At 37.9% G+C, this 21,355-nt stretch overlaps 2 protein-coding genes across 2 annotated transcripts; one reads left to right on the forward strand and one right to left on the reverse strand.

Moving 5' to 3' along the window:
- The first annotated feature begins 155 nt into the window (after positions 1-155).
- Positions 156-7,025, forward strand: LOC103139774 (B-cell receptor CD22-like). The gene is made up of 10 exons (XM_007554628.2): positions 156-1,307; positions 1,402-1,740; positions 1,819-2,043; positions 2,930-3,208; positions 3,775-4,065; positions 4,142-4,220; positions 4,928-4,958; positions 5,133-5,276; positions 5,357-5,445; positions 5,624-7,025. The coding sequence occupies exons 1-10, from the start codon at positions 1,268-1,270 to the stop codon at positions 5,685-5,687; spliced, it is 1,581 nt and encodes a 526-aa protein (XP_007554690.1). The 5' UTR covers positions 156-1,267; the 3' UTR covers positions 5,688-7,025.
- hpn (hepsin) lies at positions 6,895-20,856 on the reverse strand. Its single transcript, XM_007554425.2, has 13 exons — positions 20,646-20,856; positions 19,185-19,365; positions 10,888-10,995; positions 10,695-10,736; positions 10,373-10,502; positions 9,766-9,885; positions 9,562-9,602; positions 9,178-9,343; positions 8,827-9,017; positions 8,111-8,206; positions 7,848-7,990; positions 7,587-7,751; positions 6,895-7,353 (listed from the first exon to the last, which is right to left on the reverse strand). The coding sequence occupies exons 2-13, from the start codon at positions 19,219-19,221 to the stop codon at positions 7,309-7,311; spliced, it is 1,284 nt and encodes a 427-aa protein (XP_007554487.1). The 5' UTR covers positions 19,222-19,365; positions 20,646-20,856; the 3' UTR covers positions 6,895-7,308.
- Between the last annotated feature and the right edge of the window lie 499 nt (positions 20,857-21,355).

Below are 21,355 nucleotides of genomic sequence, written 5' to 3' on the forward strand. Positions count from 1 at the left end.
AAAAGGAAAAGAAAAACACTGTATGCATTACTATATGAATATGCAATTATGTTTTTTTATTATTATTATACCAGGATTATCTGAATAGATTTAAATGAGAGCTCAGGTTTTATATATATATATATATATATATATATATATATATATATATATATATATGAACAAATAGTATACATCAGACTGTCAATTAGATATTTTGAATAATGCCTTATAATTCTACATGTGATCAGATTTAATAAATGAAGATCATATGAAGGTTAAAACTGAATAAGCCATTGAGTTTAAGAACATTAAATAAACTTATATACCGTAAAAAATGAGAAGAAAAGAAATCAGCCGCGTTTAGGAATCTAAATGGATTTCTAATAGCGGCTGTGTGGATCAGTGTCTCCCCCTAGTGGACACAGAATAGATAAAGCTGGCATTGGTCAGCCACCAGGTCAAAAGGACACGTGAGGTCGTGACTTTATTAAATCACAATCTTTACTTTTTTTAACAGTTCACTGGAGATTTTTATTGACCTGTCAGAATGAGAGATTCGCTTCCTCCTTGATCAATTCTCTGTAAAACTTGAAAAATATTTAAAGTACAAAAAAAAGATGAACATACAAATCATACCAAACAGCCCACGTTGTTCAAATTTTCCACAGAAAAACTGACTTTGTGATCTTTTTGGTAGCGGCTCTTTCTCCGTGTTAAGGAATTTGAAGTCTAGTAGTAAAATCCTGCTGAAGCACACATCCCGCTCTGCAGACGGTGCAGCGGGCAGCTGTGGCCTGTCAGCATATGAGTAGCTGTAACCCTTTTAAAAACATGTCCAGTAGCCACATGTCTTTTACGTATGTTACATAAACATCTCCGCAGAGACATTTCCTAAAAGAAGAAAAACAGTGAAAACCAGTAAACCGTGCATGTCTTACTTTGCATAACCGCAGCGTTGCGCTGCTGGATACTGAACATTCTGTACTCTGTCTCAATGCTGTGGTTCAACAAATAAGCTGAATCAGTTTTCTTCTTCCACATCTTAACTCTCCGTGTCTTTTGCCAGCCTATTATATCGTGAGAAGGTGTTTAGCTGAAAGGTAATTGTAACTCAAAAGTGTCCCAATATGACAAAAAGGAAGCAGGGGAAGGAAGACGTTCCACTTCTGCTTTCCACTGACCAAAAAAAGAAAAAAAAAACGCCCCAGAGATATACAAAATGAGCTCTTCCTCCTGTCCTCATACTGTACTCTACAATTTCATGATTTACTGGCTGATTTAAACTATGGGAAGGTGGATCATCATTATTCTGGGATTAATTCCAGGTAAGATTATATTTTCTGGATTGTTTTTGCCAATGAGTTGACATTAACTGTATCTTATTTGATTTTGACATTTTATTATTTTTTTATACTGAAGGTGTCTGGAGTGGAACATGGGGGGTGACCTATGAAAACCAGTGTGCTTTAAGAGGGACGTCAGTAGATTTGAAGTGCAAGTACGGCTATACTTTAGGGAATCTCATCACCTGGGTCGGCTGGTTTAAAGCCCAACAGGTCTCTAACAAATTGACTCAGGTTCCCCTCTCACAGCTCCCTTCGCCGCCAAACCATTTTAAATACATTGGTGATTACCGCGGCAACTGCAACCTGAGGATCAATAATGTCCAGCCTTTGGATCAAGGAGCGTATTATTTCAATTTTGCCGCAACACTTGGGAGCTGGACAAGTGACACGTACGCTTTCTTGTCTGTGAGAGGTAATAACACAACAACGTACGAACACATTTCCAAGACTTTGAAGTGACTCGTGCGTTTCTCTCTATCTGCGGCGACAGAGCTGACCACAGTGGTGGAGCCGAGCGTTGCCAGGGAGGGGGACGCTGTCAGGCTGACCTGCAAGTCGGGCTGTCCTGAAACTAGAAAGATCAACTGGTTCAAAGATGGGCGACTTGTTCAGAGGTCACAGTTCCAGGCCAGCAGAGAGGATGCTGGGAGCTATTTCTGCGCCATCCAGGGAGAGGAGACGGTCCGGTCGGCCTCTGTTGCTCTGAGTGTTCACTGTGAGTATATGAAGGATGTTAAATATTAAATATTGTCAACTTGAAAGCACGTTTCGCGCACCCTACTCCGCAGCAGAGTGTATGTCCCAATTATTCCTGGAAAAAAGTGTTACTGTGCTTCCCCTTTACTTCCTGAGTCACGACTGGCTTCTTGTACAAACACAACTGACTCATTGATGGACATCTTCTTGCTTGCTTACAGACAGAATAGTACTTTAAATTTGCCTGATATTTTAATAAGGTAATTGGAGAGAACACACAACCAACATGTACCAAATATAACAAACAGCTCTATTTATAACCACACCTCAACACCAAGAATTGTTCTGTGTTCATTTTTTAATGAACAATGAGTTTATTGCTTAATATTTTGTATTTTATGGAATTATTAGAACAATATTTTGTTGACTACAGTTATTAGAGCTAAAATAATTATTGAAAATGAAACCTTAAAAGCAATTCGTCTTTGTTTTTTTTCTAAATCTTCCCTTGAAAAATCTAACTGAAAAATAAGGCTTTAAATTAGATCACATTTATTCTTGGCATTCCTTGTAAAGAGGAACAAAAAGACACTTTTAACATCACTAGACACACCCCTAAGAATTCTGGTGAAATTTATTTTACTGAAGAATTTCAATGTGTATTTAACCTTTACAAACTTGATAGAGGTCTACAGGAACTTTAAATTAAAAATATGACTTCCTGCTAACCCATCTCTCTAAGCTGCTTTTCAAAATGAGACCATTCGGAGAAACTACAGTTCACTAAAATACCAGCCACTCGTTTAATATGACGAATCTTATGTAATCAAAGAAAACCTTTCATCACCACCGTCTGAAGCCTTTTGCACTTGTGAGACTAAACTTCCTGCTCTTCTGTGAACCAGATGCTCCTACGGACGTAACGCTGTCAGTGAGTCCATCTAGAGACGTCGTCAGAGGAAGCATGGTTACCTTGACCTGCAGCGGTAGGGCCAACCCTCCGGTGGCTCGGAGCGGATATCGTCTCTACAAGGACGCAACGTATGTGAGCTCGGGGCAGAGCCATGTCATCTCGGACGTCCAGCCCAGACACAGGGGGCGGTACCACTGCCAAGCCTGGAACAACATCAGCAGGAGCGGCAGCAACCTGATCAACTCATTGGCGGTATACCTGGACGTCTGGTGTGAGTAGACCGACAACTGGAGTGTTTACAGAGACAGAGTGTTACTGATGAGGATTATTTGGTCTGAATGTGTGATTTTGCTCACAATCATCTCACTCACCACTGGCGTTCAGAACGCTGCGATATCCATTTCTCTTGACATTGACAGATGTTTTTCCTCCCAATAAAAGTTTCAGCAGGACGTACGGCTAACGTCTTCAATAAGCTAACCATCTGACTCTTACAGAGCACATTTTCATGCAGAGGATTTTCCGAAGTGAAACATTAGCAAGTTTCCTCTCATTGGTATTCAGCCAGAACATGTAGTTTCAGTTCATCATGTCCAGGCAAAACTTACAGAAAAAGTCCTGCTTTATAAGCTTTTCTTTGAGACAGAGATAGCAGAGCAGGTGGTATGAAACAGAAGAACTGCTGCAGTCAAAACAGTCTCTCTTTCAATGTGAATAGTATTTTAAAGGCACTCAGATTGTGTACAGACTAAGATCCAGCCTTGTACGAAAACCTATAAAACGTATAAGAAGAGCATTTTGCTAATATTATTTTTTAATGACTCTTTTTCTCTCCAGATCAGCCGATGAATGTTTCAGTTTCAGTGAGTCCAGAGCATATTGTTGAGGGCAGCGGCGTCAATCTGACCTGTATTAGCGATGCTAACCCTGCAGCAGACAACTACACCTGGTACAAAAGAACAGAACCGACCGGCTCCCACTCCCTGGTCCATGTGGGCTCAGGACAGGTGCTGTCCCTTCCCTCCATGGAAGCGTCCCACAACGGCCTCTATGTCTGCTACGTGAGGAACAACCTCGGAGAGGGCAACTCAACCGAGGTGGTCCTGGCCATGGCAGCAGGGCAGCATGGTTTGTGGCATTCCTCACTCACTGCTGCTAACCATTAACTTTATTAAAACCTAAAATGACTTTGTTTGCTCCGCAGGCAGCCAGTCCCTTCCCATCTTAGCTGGAGTCGGACTACTTCTTATTGCGGCGTTAGTTGCCGTGCTGCTTTTGTTCTGGTGAGTCATCAAACAATTAGGAGTTTGGGCGACTAATTTGAGTCATGCGGTTGTTACTGTTGGCCAACTTACAGCTTGTATGACTTCATTGTCTGGAAATCTCCTTTTCTGCTTGGGACATTGCCTTTCGACAAATTTCAACACACATAACTTACGTAGCATGCATCATTTGAATTTTTATTTTTGACAACCAGTTTGCAGCCACAGCAGGCAAAGAGCGACACAGAGGTCACTCAAAGTGCCTTGCAAAAGTATTGATACATCTTGAACTTCTTGATTTGTGGTGATGTAAAAACCACAGCCAAGCGTAAGTTGTTCTAAAAATCAGGAAGGGCCAACATTTCAGACTCTGGATGTGCAAAGCTGTTAGACACATTTCCTGTATCTGGAAAAACACAAATCAGAACTTTAAAAAAAAAAAAAAATGTCTGTTTCACTCTCTATGAAAACATAACCTGATAATTCAGATGAATGATAAAAAAAAATATTTAAAAAAAACTGTATTTCTTGTACATTTTCCACAGATCTCCTACAAACAGTAAAATAATTACTTGTATGTAATCTGAGTGTCGACTAGTAGTTGATGTATTTGCCAATATTGCAATATCGGTTAAAAAGATGGCACAAGATGAAGCAAAAGTAAGGAACACGCTGTTCTGTAAGGTTAAAAATTAACATCCTGTTAACTTCCTTTGTTGTTTTTCCAGGAGGAAACAGAGGTCTGAGGTGGATAAAAAAGTGAGTGCATCTGCAATAAGCTGTGAAATAACATCCTAGCTTTCCAAATTCAAAGAAGTGAGCTGTGGCTTGCTGTTTTTGCTTAAATAAAATTTTATGTGGCATTTTGGGGAAAAATTGAATTAGAATTTTAAAAAGGAAAAACAAAGACTTTTCCTCTGGTTTGTCCATCAGACTCATTTAGTCTCCAGACTCCATGGAGGAACATCAAACCCTGAAGAACCGACAGAAACAGTTTATTCCAACATTCACGTGCCTCCATCTTCTCCTCCACCCGTCTTTGACCCCTACAGCTCTCCAGCTTCACGCGGGAAAAATGTAAATATGTTTGCATGAGTATACAAATTAATATCTCTAATAGTAGTCTAACTGAGACCATTTCATTCTTTTATCTTTAGACTCCTAAATCTTCTGAGGCTGAGATTATCTACACCACAGTGACAGTCAAACCCAGAGACAGGAGCGCAGCACAACACAAAAACTCCAGGTAGGTTTATATGTGCAACAGCATGTTTCCATCATTAAACAAATAGTTCACAATAAAATACATCCCTGGAGAAACTCTTATCTGCACTGCAACAGTAGCAACATCAGCAGGTCTTAATCAGTGGATTGATTGAGTGTCATAAAGTTTATACTAATTTACAGTAAGATCTTCTCCTCAGGTCTAAAGGCAGAGAAGATGGCGGCTCGGTGATCTACGCCTCCGTCGTCAAATCCAGTAGATGATTCATCTCCTGACAACATCTTTGTTTTAAAATACACAGTCAACACGTTTCAGGAGAAAGAGACATTAAAAGCTAAAGAATTCAGAATTTTTGTGAAATATAGTTTTTATTTATTTCTTTTAATATTAAATTTTGCGATTACAAAAACAGTTGCTTGTATTAAAACTATATTGTGATTTAAATGTTTTATGTCATTTTTGGACAGCATGAACCACATCATGTCCGTGTTCTGCACAACTGTAAATATTATATTCAGCGCAGCAATGTGTTTGTAAAATTTGAATTAAAGAAACATTGAAGAATTGTCAGTGAATGAAAAGGAAACTAACTTCTGCCTTCATCAGTCTCAGAAAACGACCAGTTTATTATTTTTGATCAAAAACCATTTATATTTGCAACCTGCTCTCAGCAAACACACTGATAATTCCACTGTTTTTTTTTGCATATTAGGTTATGTCATTTTTATTTCTGAAAAGTATAAAACATATCAATGCATTATTTGGTAAATGTAACACAAAGAGGAACAATATTGTCTTGCTAAAAATATTTTTTTGTGTTCATGATTTTGTGGTTCAAGTTTAATATAACAGTTCTGGGGATATCAGTACACATACAAACAAACACATGCCAGTATATTACATTCACAATTCTAAAAAAAATAATCAGTAGAAAAAGGTTTTATGAGATGGGAATTTAATTATTATTGCACACTTGAATGGCAAGATCTGTCCCTTTCCTTTCACCTTGCAATTATTCTCTATTATGTCAGTCACATAAGGCTCCATTAAAATACTTTGAAGTTTGTGTTTATAACATGACAAAAGCTGAGAAAGTTCAATAATTTGAACAGAGACAGGACCTGACTAATATTTACAACAACAAAACACTGATTGGGGCGATTGAAGTGGATATAAAGTAAAAGGCACATACTGAATGTTATGTGGAAACGTTATAAAATGTGTTATAAAGGATAAAAGAGAAGGTGCGTAGCACATAAGTGAATGTGAAAGCAAAGAAAACTAGCATTTCCACTGTGAGGCAACCTCAGAAAATAATGTATTTTTTTTAAATCTTTAGGTGTTTGGTTGTCTGCATTGATTTGTTAGCTTATATATAGTGTCAAAGTGGACTTAGGATTTCTACAATACACACTGTGATCGCTGTCTTCAGTGAAGCTCAGTCACTGAAGACAGCGATTCATGTAAAGAGTTGATAAGATATTTTTTTTTTATCAAGTTTACTTCCAGAATAGCTCTGATTGATTGAGCTTCATGGAAGTTCATATGTACAGTTATCCACACTTCAAGTCCAAAGTCTACTTCAGATATGAGAGAAAAATAAACTCAACAGGTTTCTCAAAAGCAGGATTCAGCATAGTGACGTGTCTTTTGCTTCCATATCTTCATAACTTCTAAGAACAACTGGTTAAACTAGTTTCCTACCAGTACACCTTCAGTGAAGCATAAGGCTCAGGAACTGGAGAATGTTTCTGTCAGAAATATCTGAAGCCATGATAGGAGGGGAAGGTCACAGTTTTTCACTTCCCTGTCACGGGGTCACAGTATCAGCGACGCAAAATGTTCATCTTGTCATCCAAAACTAGAGAGATGGATGCAGGTGCCTCACGGTCGAGCCAGTTTGTGAACGCCTGGTGAGTTGTGATAGTTCTGCAGAAAGATAAGAGCAGAAAGGTTTGTCTACAAGCTGAATGAACGTTCTGGTGTGCTGGTATAAAAAAGCTCAAATGAATCAGTTTCTGGTTTCATTAAAATTAGGATTAAACAGATTAGTGTTTTTAGAAATAAGGAGAAACATGTAACACTACATAGTTATCAGTATTTCAGATCCAGGTTCTGGTGTTTTTGCGTCTAGAGGTGTACAGATAAGGCATGACTCTTACCCTCATGGCTGTGGATATCCATGGCAGAAACCTGGAAACTCTGGTGTAGACGCCTGGTTTTTTAGCCATGGCGCAGCCCGTTCCCCAACTCACCACTCCAAGCAGGCGATAGCGGCTGCTTTTAGACAGGCAGTCAGCAGCCACAAAAGGTCCTCCGCTGTCTCCCTAATGCCACAATTACAGCCAACACAGTAAAATGATCACACAAAATAATCCAAAGTTGTTGACACGTTTGAGTTTATAAACCCATTGATATCCGACCTGGCAGGCATCGATGCCTCCTTTCTCGTAGCCAGCACAGAACATGCTGGTGGTGATCTGGTTGTCATAGTAATCAGGAGCGTTACACACAGCATCACTGATGATGGGGACGTTTGCTTCCTGGAGAACGTCTGCCAGATGACCTGTGGGAGAAAAAAAACAATGAATGGCAAGAAAATGAAAAAACCTTAAATAAAATTGAATGTAACCCTTAACTAAAAGAAAAAAAAAAATCTCAAAGTATGTTAAGGGTTTAGACCCACCATAGTATCCAACGTTTCCCCATCCTGTCACTGTTCCCATCTGTCCATCCACCAGCCGTTGTCCATACGCTGGCAGACAGACGGGCTGGATGTACTCTGCAAACATGGACACGTAATGCATTGTTGCAGTTTAACTGAACTTTTATGCCATGTTTTATGTTCAATTCTTGTTTTTGCTACATCCCCTTAAAAGTTTTTCTTACTTTAACTCAGAGCATTTACTAAAATTAAAAAATAATTTCACAACAAGTCTATAATTAACAAAGCTAGACGTCATCCTACCCATAGTTTTGTACTGAAACTAAAAACCAAACAGAACAAACTGTTCTGTTTGGTTACCTTTCATAAACCTTTTTTATTTACATATTTTGGAATATTGCATTTCAGTTCATGCCAGTTAATCTATGACGGACCAATTCAAAACAAGGCTTACAAGAAATATCCAGACCATCACTGTCTTATGATTCAAATGTTGGTTTTGTAGTTATCCATGTTGAACACTAGGTGTCAGTCATGTCCCACTGAAATAATGGTTGGTTTTCTATCCTGTACTGCAGCAGTGCACACTGTACTCTTAATGTAACCAAACTAATTAGTCAGAAAAGTGGTTGTTTTGACAATCTTTGCAGTGTTGACAGGTTAAAGAAGGTGTTAATCATTACAGACATCAACATGTCAAAAGAATATAGCTTGTTTTTTTATGACATCTTACTTACCGTTGAAAGTAAGCGGCTGTGCGAGGGCCAACACGGCGATGTCTCTGCTGTTGTCATCGATATTGGCGTCTACAAAGGGCAGGTAGCTACTGTGGTAAACGATGGTCTTCACCTCAACCACGTTGGCATTGACAGGTTTGTTGTAGATGGAGCCCAGCAGCACGCGCCATCGATTAATAAAACGATTCCGCCTTGGAAAAAAATGGAAAAGGTTTTTTTTAAGCTCTTCACAAACAGACACATTAACTAAACACATTTGAAATATCTACATGTAGATTTTGTAAGCTTATAAATAATTTGTGAAACTGTTTAACCAGTTCCTAAAACACAAGCAGTAATCGCCTCACTTACTCTGGGAAGCAGTGAGCTGCAGAAACGACCCAGCGATTAGAGATGATGGATCCTCCACACTGGTGAATGCCATCGTACTGTAAGCTGACCTGCCAGGGCCAGCTGCCCTGCCTGGCATCCACACCCCCAACTATACGGTCCGCCGCAAAACTACGCCTGCCACAGTCTGCGAAGGAGAGACATGGGAGGGATGAAAAGGAAAGAAAATAAATTCAACTTTTACAGACAAAACGTTTTCTCAGGAATGAAAATGGAGTCACAAAAAAACAAGATAAAAAAGAACCAAAATCCACAAAAACTTGGTACTCTGGTAGCGGTGTCGGGTGGCAGAGCTTGAATTGTGCCAGTGTGCCACACAGAATGAGTCCAGGCCTGATCTCTCACCTTGGCATAACAGTGTAAGAACTTCCTGGCTCTCACAGGCACTGAAACAAAGACAACCAGAGTTAATGACTGCAGGATACTCAAAAACCTCTAAGCATCTTTCATAAATGTTAAAAGAGACCAAATTCATAAAAACACACAAGAGAACCACAGAGAGGGCACTGTAGCAGACAGATGAGGAGATAAACCAGCGGTGTGAGTTACCATGGGTACAATGAGTCTTTGATTTTCTTTCCATAGCTGAGCTCTTCCTGTCTGACACAGAAGAACTCTCCAACGTCACCACTGGCTTCAGGCACCGATACGACCGAGTAGTTCACCACGCTGAAACAAACACTAATCATGAGTTATGTCTTCTAAATGACTGGATTACTCAAATTTAAAAATGAAACCATGGGAGCTAACTGTGCCCACCGTATGAGAACATGATGATTTCACCTTGGCCACTTGTCTATTTTCTGAATAAAAAAACTTTTACTAAATTTCATCTGTTCTAGAAATGTCTTATCGTTACAAATACAATTTTCAAAACAAACAGAATGATGTGCTGTTTTGGTTCTGGTCGTGTGTGCTTATTCTTATATCTATGCAATCTAAATGCCTTTATGCCAAATTTTACTCTGAGTAAATCTTGTTCTTTTCATTAAAACAAATTGCTTTGAGAGAAAACTTTTTTAAAGCAGGATTCTCAACCTTTATTGAAAAACACGCAGAGTGATCAATCAGTCGTAAGGCCAGCAAATTAAATTACCATTATATTCATGAAACCAGTGCATAAATAAAAAACATGACTTGATAACAACGATCTCACCTGACAAATCCAACTTCCTCACAACTGATGCTAGCAAGAAGCTCATTGGCTGACGAGGAACACACCTGGCGCCACCTCCTCTGAGCGGAGTCAAACACTCTGAGATGCTGGTCAGGTGAATTTACCTGAACTGGAGGGAAACAAAATCACTTCAGAGATACTTCTTATTGTTCTGTGGTGTTTTCCAAATAAATTAATTAATAACTAGATGAAATAGCTTCACTGTGAACAATAATACAACATTTGATGGCATGTTTATGTTTGTGATTTAACATAACACTTATAAATTGATTAATTTTGATAAATGTTCAATCTGTCTTACCATCATACAGTCCTGTGTCCTCCTCCATAGTGCAGAATGTAACTACAGCAACACAATAAACAATAGCAGGTCAGTACGTTCTGATTGGAAATCAAGTGAAAGCATCAAGAAATATCAAAAGCAGCTGATTATTGTCGTCACATGCTTGGAGAAATGTGTGATATGATTATGTATGAAAGCAACATAGTCTGACCTACGGCCCAGACTGCAGCGCCGATGGCTCCAATGGTCATGAGCGTTGCACAGACGCCCATCAACCTCCAGGGGGTCAACACACAGGTCAGAGAGATGCCTCTGTTCCCTACACACACACACGCACACACATAATGGACATACAACTTAGTTCAGATTTGCCTTGGCAGAACAAAGATTAAATGTTGTATGCACTGAGTGGCATGGTTAGAGTAGTGGTCACAACAACTTTGACCAAATCCTGGAGAAAGAACTGGAATAAACGACTCCACCTTGGTCATGCATACGTTTTCTGCTCTTCTCAGACATTTTCTGGAACCATCTCTGAAAAAGAGTCTCTTCATTTTTTTTTTATCTAAAAATCTTTTATAAAATTGTCATTATGGTCAAACAATTCAGTTGTAGTTTCCGCAAACCACTGGAATTGTCTCTAAAAATTACAGTCTCTGTCCCTGAAAGCATTTCCAATAAATAACCTTATTGTTTGTGTTTCATTAGAAGCCATGTTTTATTCCTCTACAAGTGACCTTCTAGCCCATGTAGATACAGAACTTGTTTTGATTATTAAAATGACACCAATCAGCTTCAACCAGCATCTTTTGCTTTTGTTCTGGAATCACACATTTTGCGTCCAAACACTCTCAACCAGAACCCGACTCCTTCCTGAATATGAGGGCTGAACTGTTCATATGTCTGATATATTTAGACATCTAGAAATTATACCAAAGGATGAATTATACTAGTGCAGTTTCACATCCTGACATAGTGACACATTCATTACAATTTCTTTATGATGTCTCTAAAGGAATCGCTGTGTTTGTGTGTGGATGTGTTTGAGGCAACACTTCAATTAAAGGAGAATTTATTTATTCAAAGTCATGACATTGTTCATTAGGATTTCTCTAATCTAATTATTCAGGCATTAGCAAAAATAATAATAAGGTTTGCAATCTTAGCATACTTTTTATGTCAATAAATGTTAATTGCCATATTGGTGGCTAATCTTTAGCTGTAATGTTGAATAATACACTTTCAGTGAAGTTGTGCACATACTTTATTCTCCTGTTGAAGCAAGTTTAGTCTGAATAGTTTTATTTACTCTATCTAAATCTAAAAGTACATTTATTCTGAAACACTGACACCTTTTTTACTTTGTACCTCAGAAAAAATGAATGAAAGGGCCGGACTAATGTTTAATTTAGACAAAGCAATTTTTGGACTCCAAGCAGCCCAGATGGCTGCCGTGATGTGAAGAGGCAGACAGTTCATGTGCTGGCACAAAGTGAAGAGTACAGATCTGATCAATAGTCTAAAGTCTAGCATTTACCCACAAAGCAAGAACAAACTTCTAAAACTAGGATATAGTGCCATGTCTGTCCCAGGAGTGTGAACCCGTGTACCCATGCTGTTCTCATCAAGCACATTTTAGCTCCTTATTAGCAGTGAAGATATTTTCAGCTGAATTTTACATTTCAGTGATCAGGTTTGTCTGTTCATTGACTCTTTAAAAGGAAATTTCACATTTTTTGTTACAAAGTTGAATATATATTTTATCCCTCCTACTTCACTTGGAGCTACATTGAATTTTCTAAATTGAAGTATGCACATAGACTTTCCCACACAAAAGTTTTTGATGTTTCATTTATTCATTTATTTATTATATAACATTTGAGTCTCTGGCACACGCTGTTTATCTTTCAATACAGGTCAGCTGCTATCACTTTCCCACTTTACACCACATCCCATCTACACAAACTAGTATCATTATCAGGGTTAGAGCAACAGAGCAGATAGTAGCCAGGGCCTGAGGCAACACCTCCAAACACAGACGGACATTAAATTACATCACACAGCCTGAGCGCTTTTTTCAGCAGAGTCAAAGCTTTCTCTGCTCTGTCATCATCTGGAAAGGACGAAGGAAGGAAATGTAGCTCATTTGTGTTTCTTTACACATTTAACAATTATGTTTTTACTCTTCTAATTATTATCATTGGCTCTGAGAACCTCTGGAGACGATGGTGCAAAGAGGTATTCTTAATAAATTAATGAACAACCTCCTCTTTATCAGATGGTCATGCAACTAAAGAGTGTCTTCAGTCAGAGGCTTCTTCAGAACTGCTTTAAGACTGACTGCTACAGCAGGTCCTTCCTGCCTACAGCAATTCATTATAAAATATGAGTTAAAACAACATTTAGCTTCCCTTTGGGATTATTAAGATATTTCTACAAATTGAATTCCTTCTGTAGCTCTTCTCGGTTGGTTGAAGCTTTAGATGTGGAAATAAAGCCCACCTTGTGTGAAATTCAGCACACTTACAGTTGATGCTAAGGAAGTTCACTTTTGTTTAACCAAAGCTTCAATTTCCTTACTTCTTTCTTTTTAAGTCATCTCTTTCCTAATCTTTCAACTTCCAATCTTCACACTCTGGATTCTTTCTTTTAGTTCCATCACAAGGAATCCTCAGTAGTAACTTATGCAAAAGTGCTTAATAAAGGGTAATAACAGAATGAAAATATATCCAATTCTGTGCCGTTAGATGTGATAAAACATGCACAAAAAACAAGATATCTGAAAAGAGATTTAACACTTCCTGATTGTTTTTATGTGACCGAGCAAATGTTGTTACACAAGAGAAGCACAGATTGATTCATATCTAAAACCAGATACACAAATCAGGGTGAGATGAACACATAAATCGCAGATTACAGCCAATATAAATAATATTCAGATATGAAGAAACTGAAGCTAAAAAGATGAATTAAAATAAGTTACTATATCATGGCAAGTATGAGGAGCGAGATTCACCTAGTTTCAAATGTACATTTTCAAAATGAGAGAACAAAAGCACAAAAACTTTTCGCAGACAGTTTTACATAGCTGGAGGAAAACATATAGAGATTATGATTTTTTTTTTTTTAACTTAAAGACCTGCAGCCAGACTAAAAGCCTAAATGCTCTCCTTTTGCAAAGAATCATAGAAGAATGGCAAAGACATAATCTCTCTCTAAACCCTGAATTATTCATTTAAAAAATTCCATCAAGTGACCATCACTTGTTCTTAAATATCTATGATTTCAGTATTTAATGAAAGGAATGATTGTTCTGTATTTCTTATCTGTGATTATCAAACTCATAATAATCACCAGTTCATTCTCTTGGAATATCTTGAAAATACGCTTGAAAATGCACCAATAGGTGTATTAAATATAACATATTTTGAACTGATTTTTTATCAATATTGCAACCAAATTCATCCCTTCATTTTCTATATCCTCAGGGGGCTGCAGTCTAGTCCAGGAATTACCTTAGCTGTCTAAGGTGTTCACGACCACGTGGAAAGGTCAGGCAGCTACCGAGCCAACACACACCAAGCACACAGTGATGTACACACACACACACACACCTACACACACACGCACACGCACACACACACATTCTTACCCAGTTTAGAGTCTGTGGTTCCACTAAGACGCCTCGTTAGAAACTGTGGGTGAAAACCAGTACATAGAGAAAAACAGGACAAGAACTGGGAGGACATCTGCACATGAAGCAGTGTTAACCACCAGAGTTAGCATGAAGCAAAGCAGCACAGTCATGTGGTCCAAAGGCCTGGAAGCATTTACTGAGGCAAGTGCTGCCAAGTTGTATGCATAGTTTTATTTGACAAGATTTTAACTTTATTTTTTATTTATTTATTTATTCTGTTTCTTCATAATCCACAATCTAAATGTAATTTTTCAAGGCTCATAATACTTTGAAAGGGCCATTTTTTGTCTTATTCTCCTGGCAACGTTATAACGTCTAAAAGATTTTCATTTTGGACTATTCCATCCCTATATCGGATAAAACAAAAGAGCACAATTGTTTTTATTCACAGTTTTAAAGTAACAAAATAAAACATAACCATTGACGACCAGGATGTTTGATCTTTCGCTTCATAAGTGTTTCAGATCAAGCCAGTTCCCTGGACAATCAGGTATGTCAGTACACTAACAAGCAGGTGCGTATTGCAGGTTTATTCAGTAATGTAGGTAACAGAAAAAATTAAATCAGCATCTCCATAAAGTTTGTTGTGAGACAGAAAGATAAAATAATTGAACCAGAGTGAAGTACTTTTAGTGTCGTCTCTGGTTCAGGAGGCAACATGTGAAATACAAGAGCTGCAGGTAGAATAGGTAGGATAAGAAATAAAACGACGGGAACACGGTGTGAATTTGATCAATAATAGTGCCTCACAGCAGATATTATCAGCAGGACATTCTTCCTCTGTTTGGCTGGAAATACAACCTTTCCTGCACACCTCGGCACCGGCATATTTATTCTAACAGCAGAGGAAAGAGGAACCAAATTGTCCAGTTTCTATCTGACCTGCTTCTTTCTCTCATACAACATGATTTCCAGTAACACAAAACGAGCTATATTTCCTGTCTACTTCTACCTGAGATCATGTGTGTGTGTGCGTGTGTGTGTGTCAGTAAGTATGAACCCATTGGTGGAATCATGCCTAGAATTGCTCCATCGGCCAAGATTGTGTGCACAAACAAGGAATATGATTTTGGTGTTACATGTTCAGAGTGTAAAATCAAAGTCAAATTAAAGAGAAAAGTACTTAAAGACTGGACTATATGGTAAAACACACCAATAGCATAGATTTAATAAATTTTTGCCAGAAGATGTGAACCAGAAAGACAGACAAAAACATTAAATTAACAAATATTGCCACCATTTCAACAGGATGTTAAGAAAAGCTGTCAGGTACAGATATTGACCAACACCAAATCTGAAAAATTATTACTGCAGTCTGAACTTCATGCCATGCTGTGTTGATTATGTGGAAATGGGAAAAAAAATATTCTAAAACCCAGGCATGTCTCACACTTTAACTTAAACAATCGGCTGAACAAACGATTACAGGAAGTGAAACGGATGCCAGTTTAATATCACATTATCGTCGCATCAATAATGATCCTATTTAACAACATAATTCTAACTTATATCAATATGAAACATAAATCTACTAACTTATCAGCTCTCTGGCTCAGTTATTGTTCGATCAGCCATTGTCACTTAAGGAAATAAGTAACAGCATAAACAATTCGTATCTATCCAGGAATTAATATAGGATGAATCCTTGATATTTACTCAGGCCATTATCTCATGTTTACTTATTAAAAAGCATAAAGTTTCTTATGGCTCTTATTGGCCAATTAGGCTTTTATGTTGTGATTACAAAATCTGAATCAAACACACAGACTTTGTTCCAGGGAACCAAACATTTTTTTTTAATGTAGGAAAAAAATGCTTGACTCACACTCAGTAACACAATCTTAAATTATTCTAGGTGTTAATCATGAAAAGCTGTGCTGTATTGTAAATCTGATGCTAAATGCAACTCACGGCTCATTATTAACTAGATTAAAACATTCACTCCAGCAAACAGATTTTAAAGCCAATTTAAAAAGGAAAGAAGGAAATATTTCCATAATAGCTTTTCAAAGAGTTTGCAACTTGAACACTTGTAAATAATCCAAAGGCTTTTAGCTGGGTGTGGAATGGTGGGATCAAGCAAAGATTTACCGCTGACTCCCACAAGGAGATGGAGTGAGAACAGACTCTGAGTCATTCATGCAGTGGTCATCAAGGAACAACAGTAAAAATAAAAAAACAACCATGTGCACGAGCGGTTCTGCTCATGTCTGGGTTTCCCTGATTGCTCACACCCACGTGATAAATAACTATGTCTCGAAAGATATAAACACAGATTGTCTCTAAAAATAAATAGCAACCCTTTTGATTTTAACCCAGAACAAACAAAAATAAGCCAGGCAGTGCGTGCCACTCCTCAACGAGGCTGTTTTTCCTCTAATTACACGCAACATGATTCACTCTGGGCGGACGCCCCTCAGTCAAACAGCTAAGCAAGTCGTTTCAAGGGCTGAGACCATTTGCTGCCAAGCAATAGTAGAAGGTGTTTGGGGTGAAGACAACTTTGTTCCAGTCCGGATTAAAAGGTAAGGTAAGTCATGTACATGTTGTGGTTGCATGAGCAAAAACAGCTAAAAAGGTGGAAGTATCTCACTTATTCATACAGTCAGCTTTGGTCTTCAGTGCAACAGAAGTTTGATAAACATTTTTTCTGTTCAAATCCATTTAATACTTTCAGTTTATACAAACGTGTAGAAATGTGCTTCACAGTGGTCTCACTTCAATAATAGCCATTTATTAGAGTGAACTCATTTGGAGTAGTAAGACAGGAAAATATGTAAACAGTGCTACAGATGGGTAAAACTAAGACAGATTTTTGTTTCCTTCTCTGTCTTCCTTTGGGCTACACTGATGGTAGTAGCACTGGGATAAGGAAGCAAATCCTATTATTTATGATACAAAATGGACGAAAAACATTGTGCCCTTTTATTATTTACATGGAAATCACAAATCTGTCAAGCACAACTGAGATTTAATAAATAAGCCAACATATTTAAAAGGTCATTTCAGATTTTTTTAATTGATCTATTATTAAGTTATTATCAATTTGAATATTCAGTACATCCTCGAAGGCGGTCCAAGTCTAGCAACCTAGTCAGACATCCGCCATCAACACAAAGCTGGCTTGGCGAGCCAGCTGATTATGAGTCTGTCTGGATAATTTTTAAGATAACGTCATTAATGCCACTAAACAACTGACACAAAATCCAAAAGATAAATCTGTTCTTGGTAAAGCTGAGGTGCACATGGGTTGCAGATGATCTGGAGGAACCAAAGCACCTGGCAGCATCAACCACCATGACTTCACAAAGAATCATGTCGGCTCTGGTTGGAAACAACAGCATCAATTATAAGAACAATTTGTTGCGAAGTTGTACACTTATAATATCCACTTCCAAAGCGCTGTATTCCTCTAATATTAACTTTTTTATTTTGAATAGATTGTAAGGTAAATAAATTGCTAAAGTCTGCTAAAACAGGCAGTGTATGCCTGACAAAACGCTCACAGTGATCTGACGTCGTTTTGCTTCAGGTAATAATAAAAAAAAGTGAACTAACTCTTTAAGACTTGAAGCAAGACTTGTATCAAACTGTTCAGTCTAACTAAAAAGTTTTTAAATTTAAAAGAAAAAAGGTTCACTCGGGTAAAATGCACAGCTTCTACTTTTGCATACATGTTATTCTTAAGAGTATCATCATTAGTTGCTGTATTAGTAGTAGTAAAGTTGTTCTGTCATTTCACAAAGTCAGAAATAAACTCCCTCTCCAACACACACAAATTATGTTGTGTGAAGAAATTACAGCCCCATCCAGCATGTGTTTCTATGAGCAGGGTAGACACTGTTGGCTACTTTAGAAACTTGTTTTTTATTGTTTTATTCTAAAGTTTTGAAGTTGTTTCTCAGTTCATCGTCTTGAGGTCAGAAGTAGACGGTCTGCCAACCACTTCAGGTATAAAGCACAAGAAATACTTGTGTTGTTTCCTTCTGAATGTACTAAAGAAACAAAAAAAAACCAGGAAGTCGTCCTTGGACAGCTACATGTTGCTAAATACAGCTACGTTGGTTATGTGTGATTGCTAACATACCCATGTTTTACTTTTACTCGCTTCTGTTTGCATCTGTGGCAAAACCTCCAAGACCTCCTTCTTTCGATGATCATTCAAAGACCCACAGCAGCTAAATACATATTTAATATTAACTTAAAAGCAATGGTATGACATAAAGGTTAGCTTAGAAAGTTGGAGACAGAAAAGGAAAATTAAACACAGAATGAGCCCAATGTCAGGCATGTTCTAATTTTTCACAATATGTTATCATCATATTTCCCAAAACTGTCCAACAGTCATGTGGTCTAAAAGTTTTTATGGTATATTTAATAGAGCATGTCATTCTCTTCCTAAATATAACAAGTACTTTGCTATGATCATCATTATTATGGATAATAATGACAATCGTTGTCTCTTTAGAGATCATCGAGACAACAAAATTAAACAAATATTACAACTAATCTAAGTATATGCTGACCCAGCTGAAAAACAAACGTCATAAAAAAAATTCAGGGAACATCAAAAAGACAGCAAAGCAGTTTTGAACAGGCCGGTTAATCGTTAACTGTAAGGTGGACTGATGTCTGGACACAAATACAGAAAACAGGCTGCATGGGCAGCAGCATTTTGATCTGTACGTGTGTAGCATTGGATGTGTGTGTGTGCGTGCGTGTGTGCATGTGTGTGTGTGTGTGTGTGTGTTAGAGGACTTCTGTTGGGAGAATGGAACGAAAACAAGTATGTATTTAACCAGGGCACTCACCCATCTTCCCCTCTGTCATAACTTTCTCAGCGTACATCTGAAGCCAGGAGGAAGCAGAAGGCAGCAGCAGACAATGATGAGGGTAGTTCCCCCTTCCTCTCCTCTCTCAGTAACTACGCTGGGCAGGTGGTCCGAACTTTAGGCAGTCGCCTTTTTGTTTGGTAACGTAACACCTTGGGTTCTGAGAAAATAGAAGGATAAATCTCAAAACATTAAATCCATAAATATTTACTAAATATATATACATAAACAGACAATATTAATTGGGATTAAGTGGGAAACTTCTTTTTTTTTGCTACATTGTTTACATGTTTTATTCAATGTACATTGAAATTCTATTTCAAAATCTATTTTGATGTGTATTTCAAATCATAAGACATAACTGTGTCCACGTTTCATTCATCTGCCACCTGCAATGATGGTAAATTAGCTCAAATATACAGGAACAATTCAGGAACTACTAAGGCTGTCATAAACAACAAGATGCTGTAACCCAATGTTGATGCATGCAGCAAATCATGATGGAAAGAAATATTCTTGCAGGACCTGAGGTGAGATTTTTAAAACTGTCAGGCATGATGGTGGTAGCGTCATGCCAAGGGTCTGTTTTGCTATCAGTGTAACTAGTGGACTGCAAAAAGTAGATAGAAACATAAACCAGATTTATTTTCTTCTAATTTTTCCACTTCATCTTAAATGAACAGGCTGGTGGTTGAAACTTGAAACATATTTGGGTGTTTCAAAAGGTCAACGATCCCGAGCAAATATAAAACACATTTTAGAACAAAGAGAGCAACACTATCCACCTGGATTCGCATCAACATCACTCCTACTGAATATCAATCAGTCAAATTTTATTTGTATAGCACATTTCAGCAGCAAGGCATTTCAAAGTGCTTTACATAATTAAAATAAAAACAGAATATGTATGAACTAGCACTAAAAGAAGGGCCTATGGCTGTAAGGAGTGGTTAAATATGCAGCCAGAGCTATACTTGTTCATGGCTTCAGAAACTATACGGCTATTTGTAATTTGCCAATGGGCTTCTATTTAATATTATTGTGGATGTGTAAATATTTTACTAAATAGTAAAAATATACTAACCACTGAACAGATTTTTATATTAATTTAGTTCCATATTAACCAGCACAAAGGAAATACAAATACATTGTTCACAGGAAGAGAATATATGTACAGCATGTATGTATGTATGTATGTATGTATGTATGTATGTATGTATGTATGTATGTATGTATGTATGTATGTAGGTATGTATGTATGTATGTATTACGTTATTACATTACATAAGCATGAGTTGCTTCCTCTCATTATTTCTGTTTAGTTTGTTTTAATTGGGGATTAGCTTAATTTGACCAGAATTAGCTTAGTGACTTAATTAATAATTAACTTATTTGTTACTTTTTAAATCCAGTTAAGCGTTTTTCCTCAAGGTGACTCACCTGTATTCCTTAACAGCAGGTGAATTTTTTTTTTTTTTTCCTCTTTTGAAGTAAAACAAAATTGTGCTTTGGAAGTCCCGTTTAATAAAAAACAAAAAAGATTAAAAAAGAAAAAAAGTTTACAACCCCGACTAATTCTGCTAAAGCCCCACCGCGGATAAATCCTCGTTTTTCAGTAAATCCTCCTTTTTCCTCTCTTCACAGGTTACTGACCCCGGAGAAAAAAGTAGAAAAAAGTGAAGCAACGTTTCCTATCAAAGTTTCGCTCGCGTTCATCAACCAAAACCACCAGCGCTCGCTTCTAGCTGTAAGGGGAACAACATTTGAAGGTCTGGGGTCATAAAAACGAGGTTTGCCGGATGAAGTTCGTCGCTTCTTCGTGTCTTTGCGGTCTGCTCCTTCTGTGGGCGCTCAGCTGCGCACGAGAGCGATGCGAGTGACGTCAACGGTCCTGAGTGGACGAAGTGGGCACGAGCTCTCCCTCTGAAGTGACCGAGTAGACTCCCTGTCCCACCTGAAAACATTTGCCCAATTAGGCACATTTTAATAGTGACTGTCAACAAATATCAGGTAGTTTTCATTTGGTTAACTCAACAGGCGCGCTGCCTCATACACACACCAACAGGCGCACTCTGCAAAAGGAAGAAAACCTGACTTGGATGTAGTAATTTCTTTGTAATGACATGAAAGCACTGACATTAGCCAAGTTC

Source organism: Poecilia formosa, unplaced genomic scaffold (assembly GCF_000485575.1).
Source record: "Poecilia formosa unplaced genomic scaffold, Poecilia_formosa-5.1.2 Scaffold0, whole genome shotgun sequence".
In the NCBI taxonomy this organism is placed as follows: domain Eukaryota; kingdom Metazoa; phylum Chordata; class Actinopteri; order Cyprinodontiformes; family Poeciliidae; genus Poecilia; species Poecilia formosa.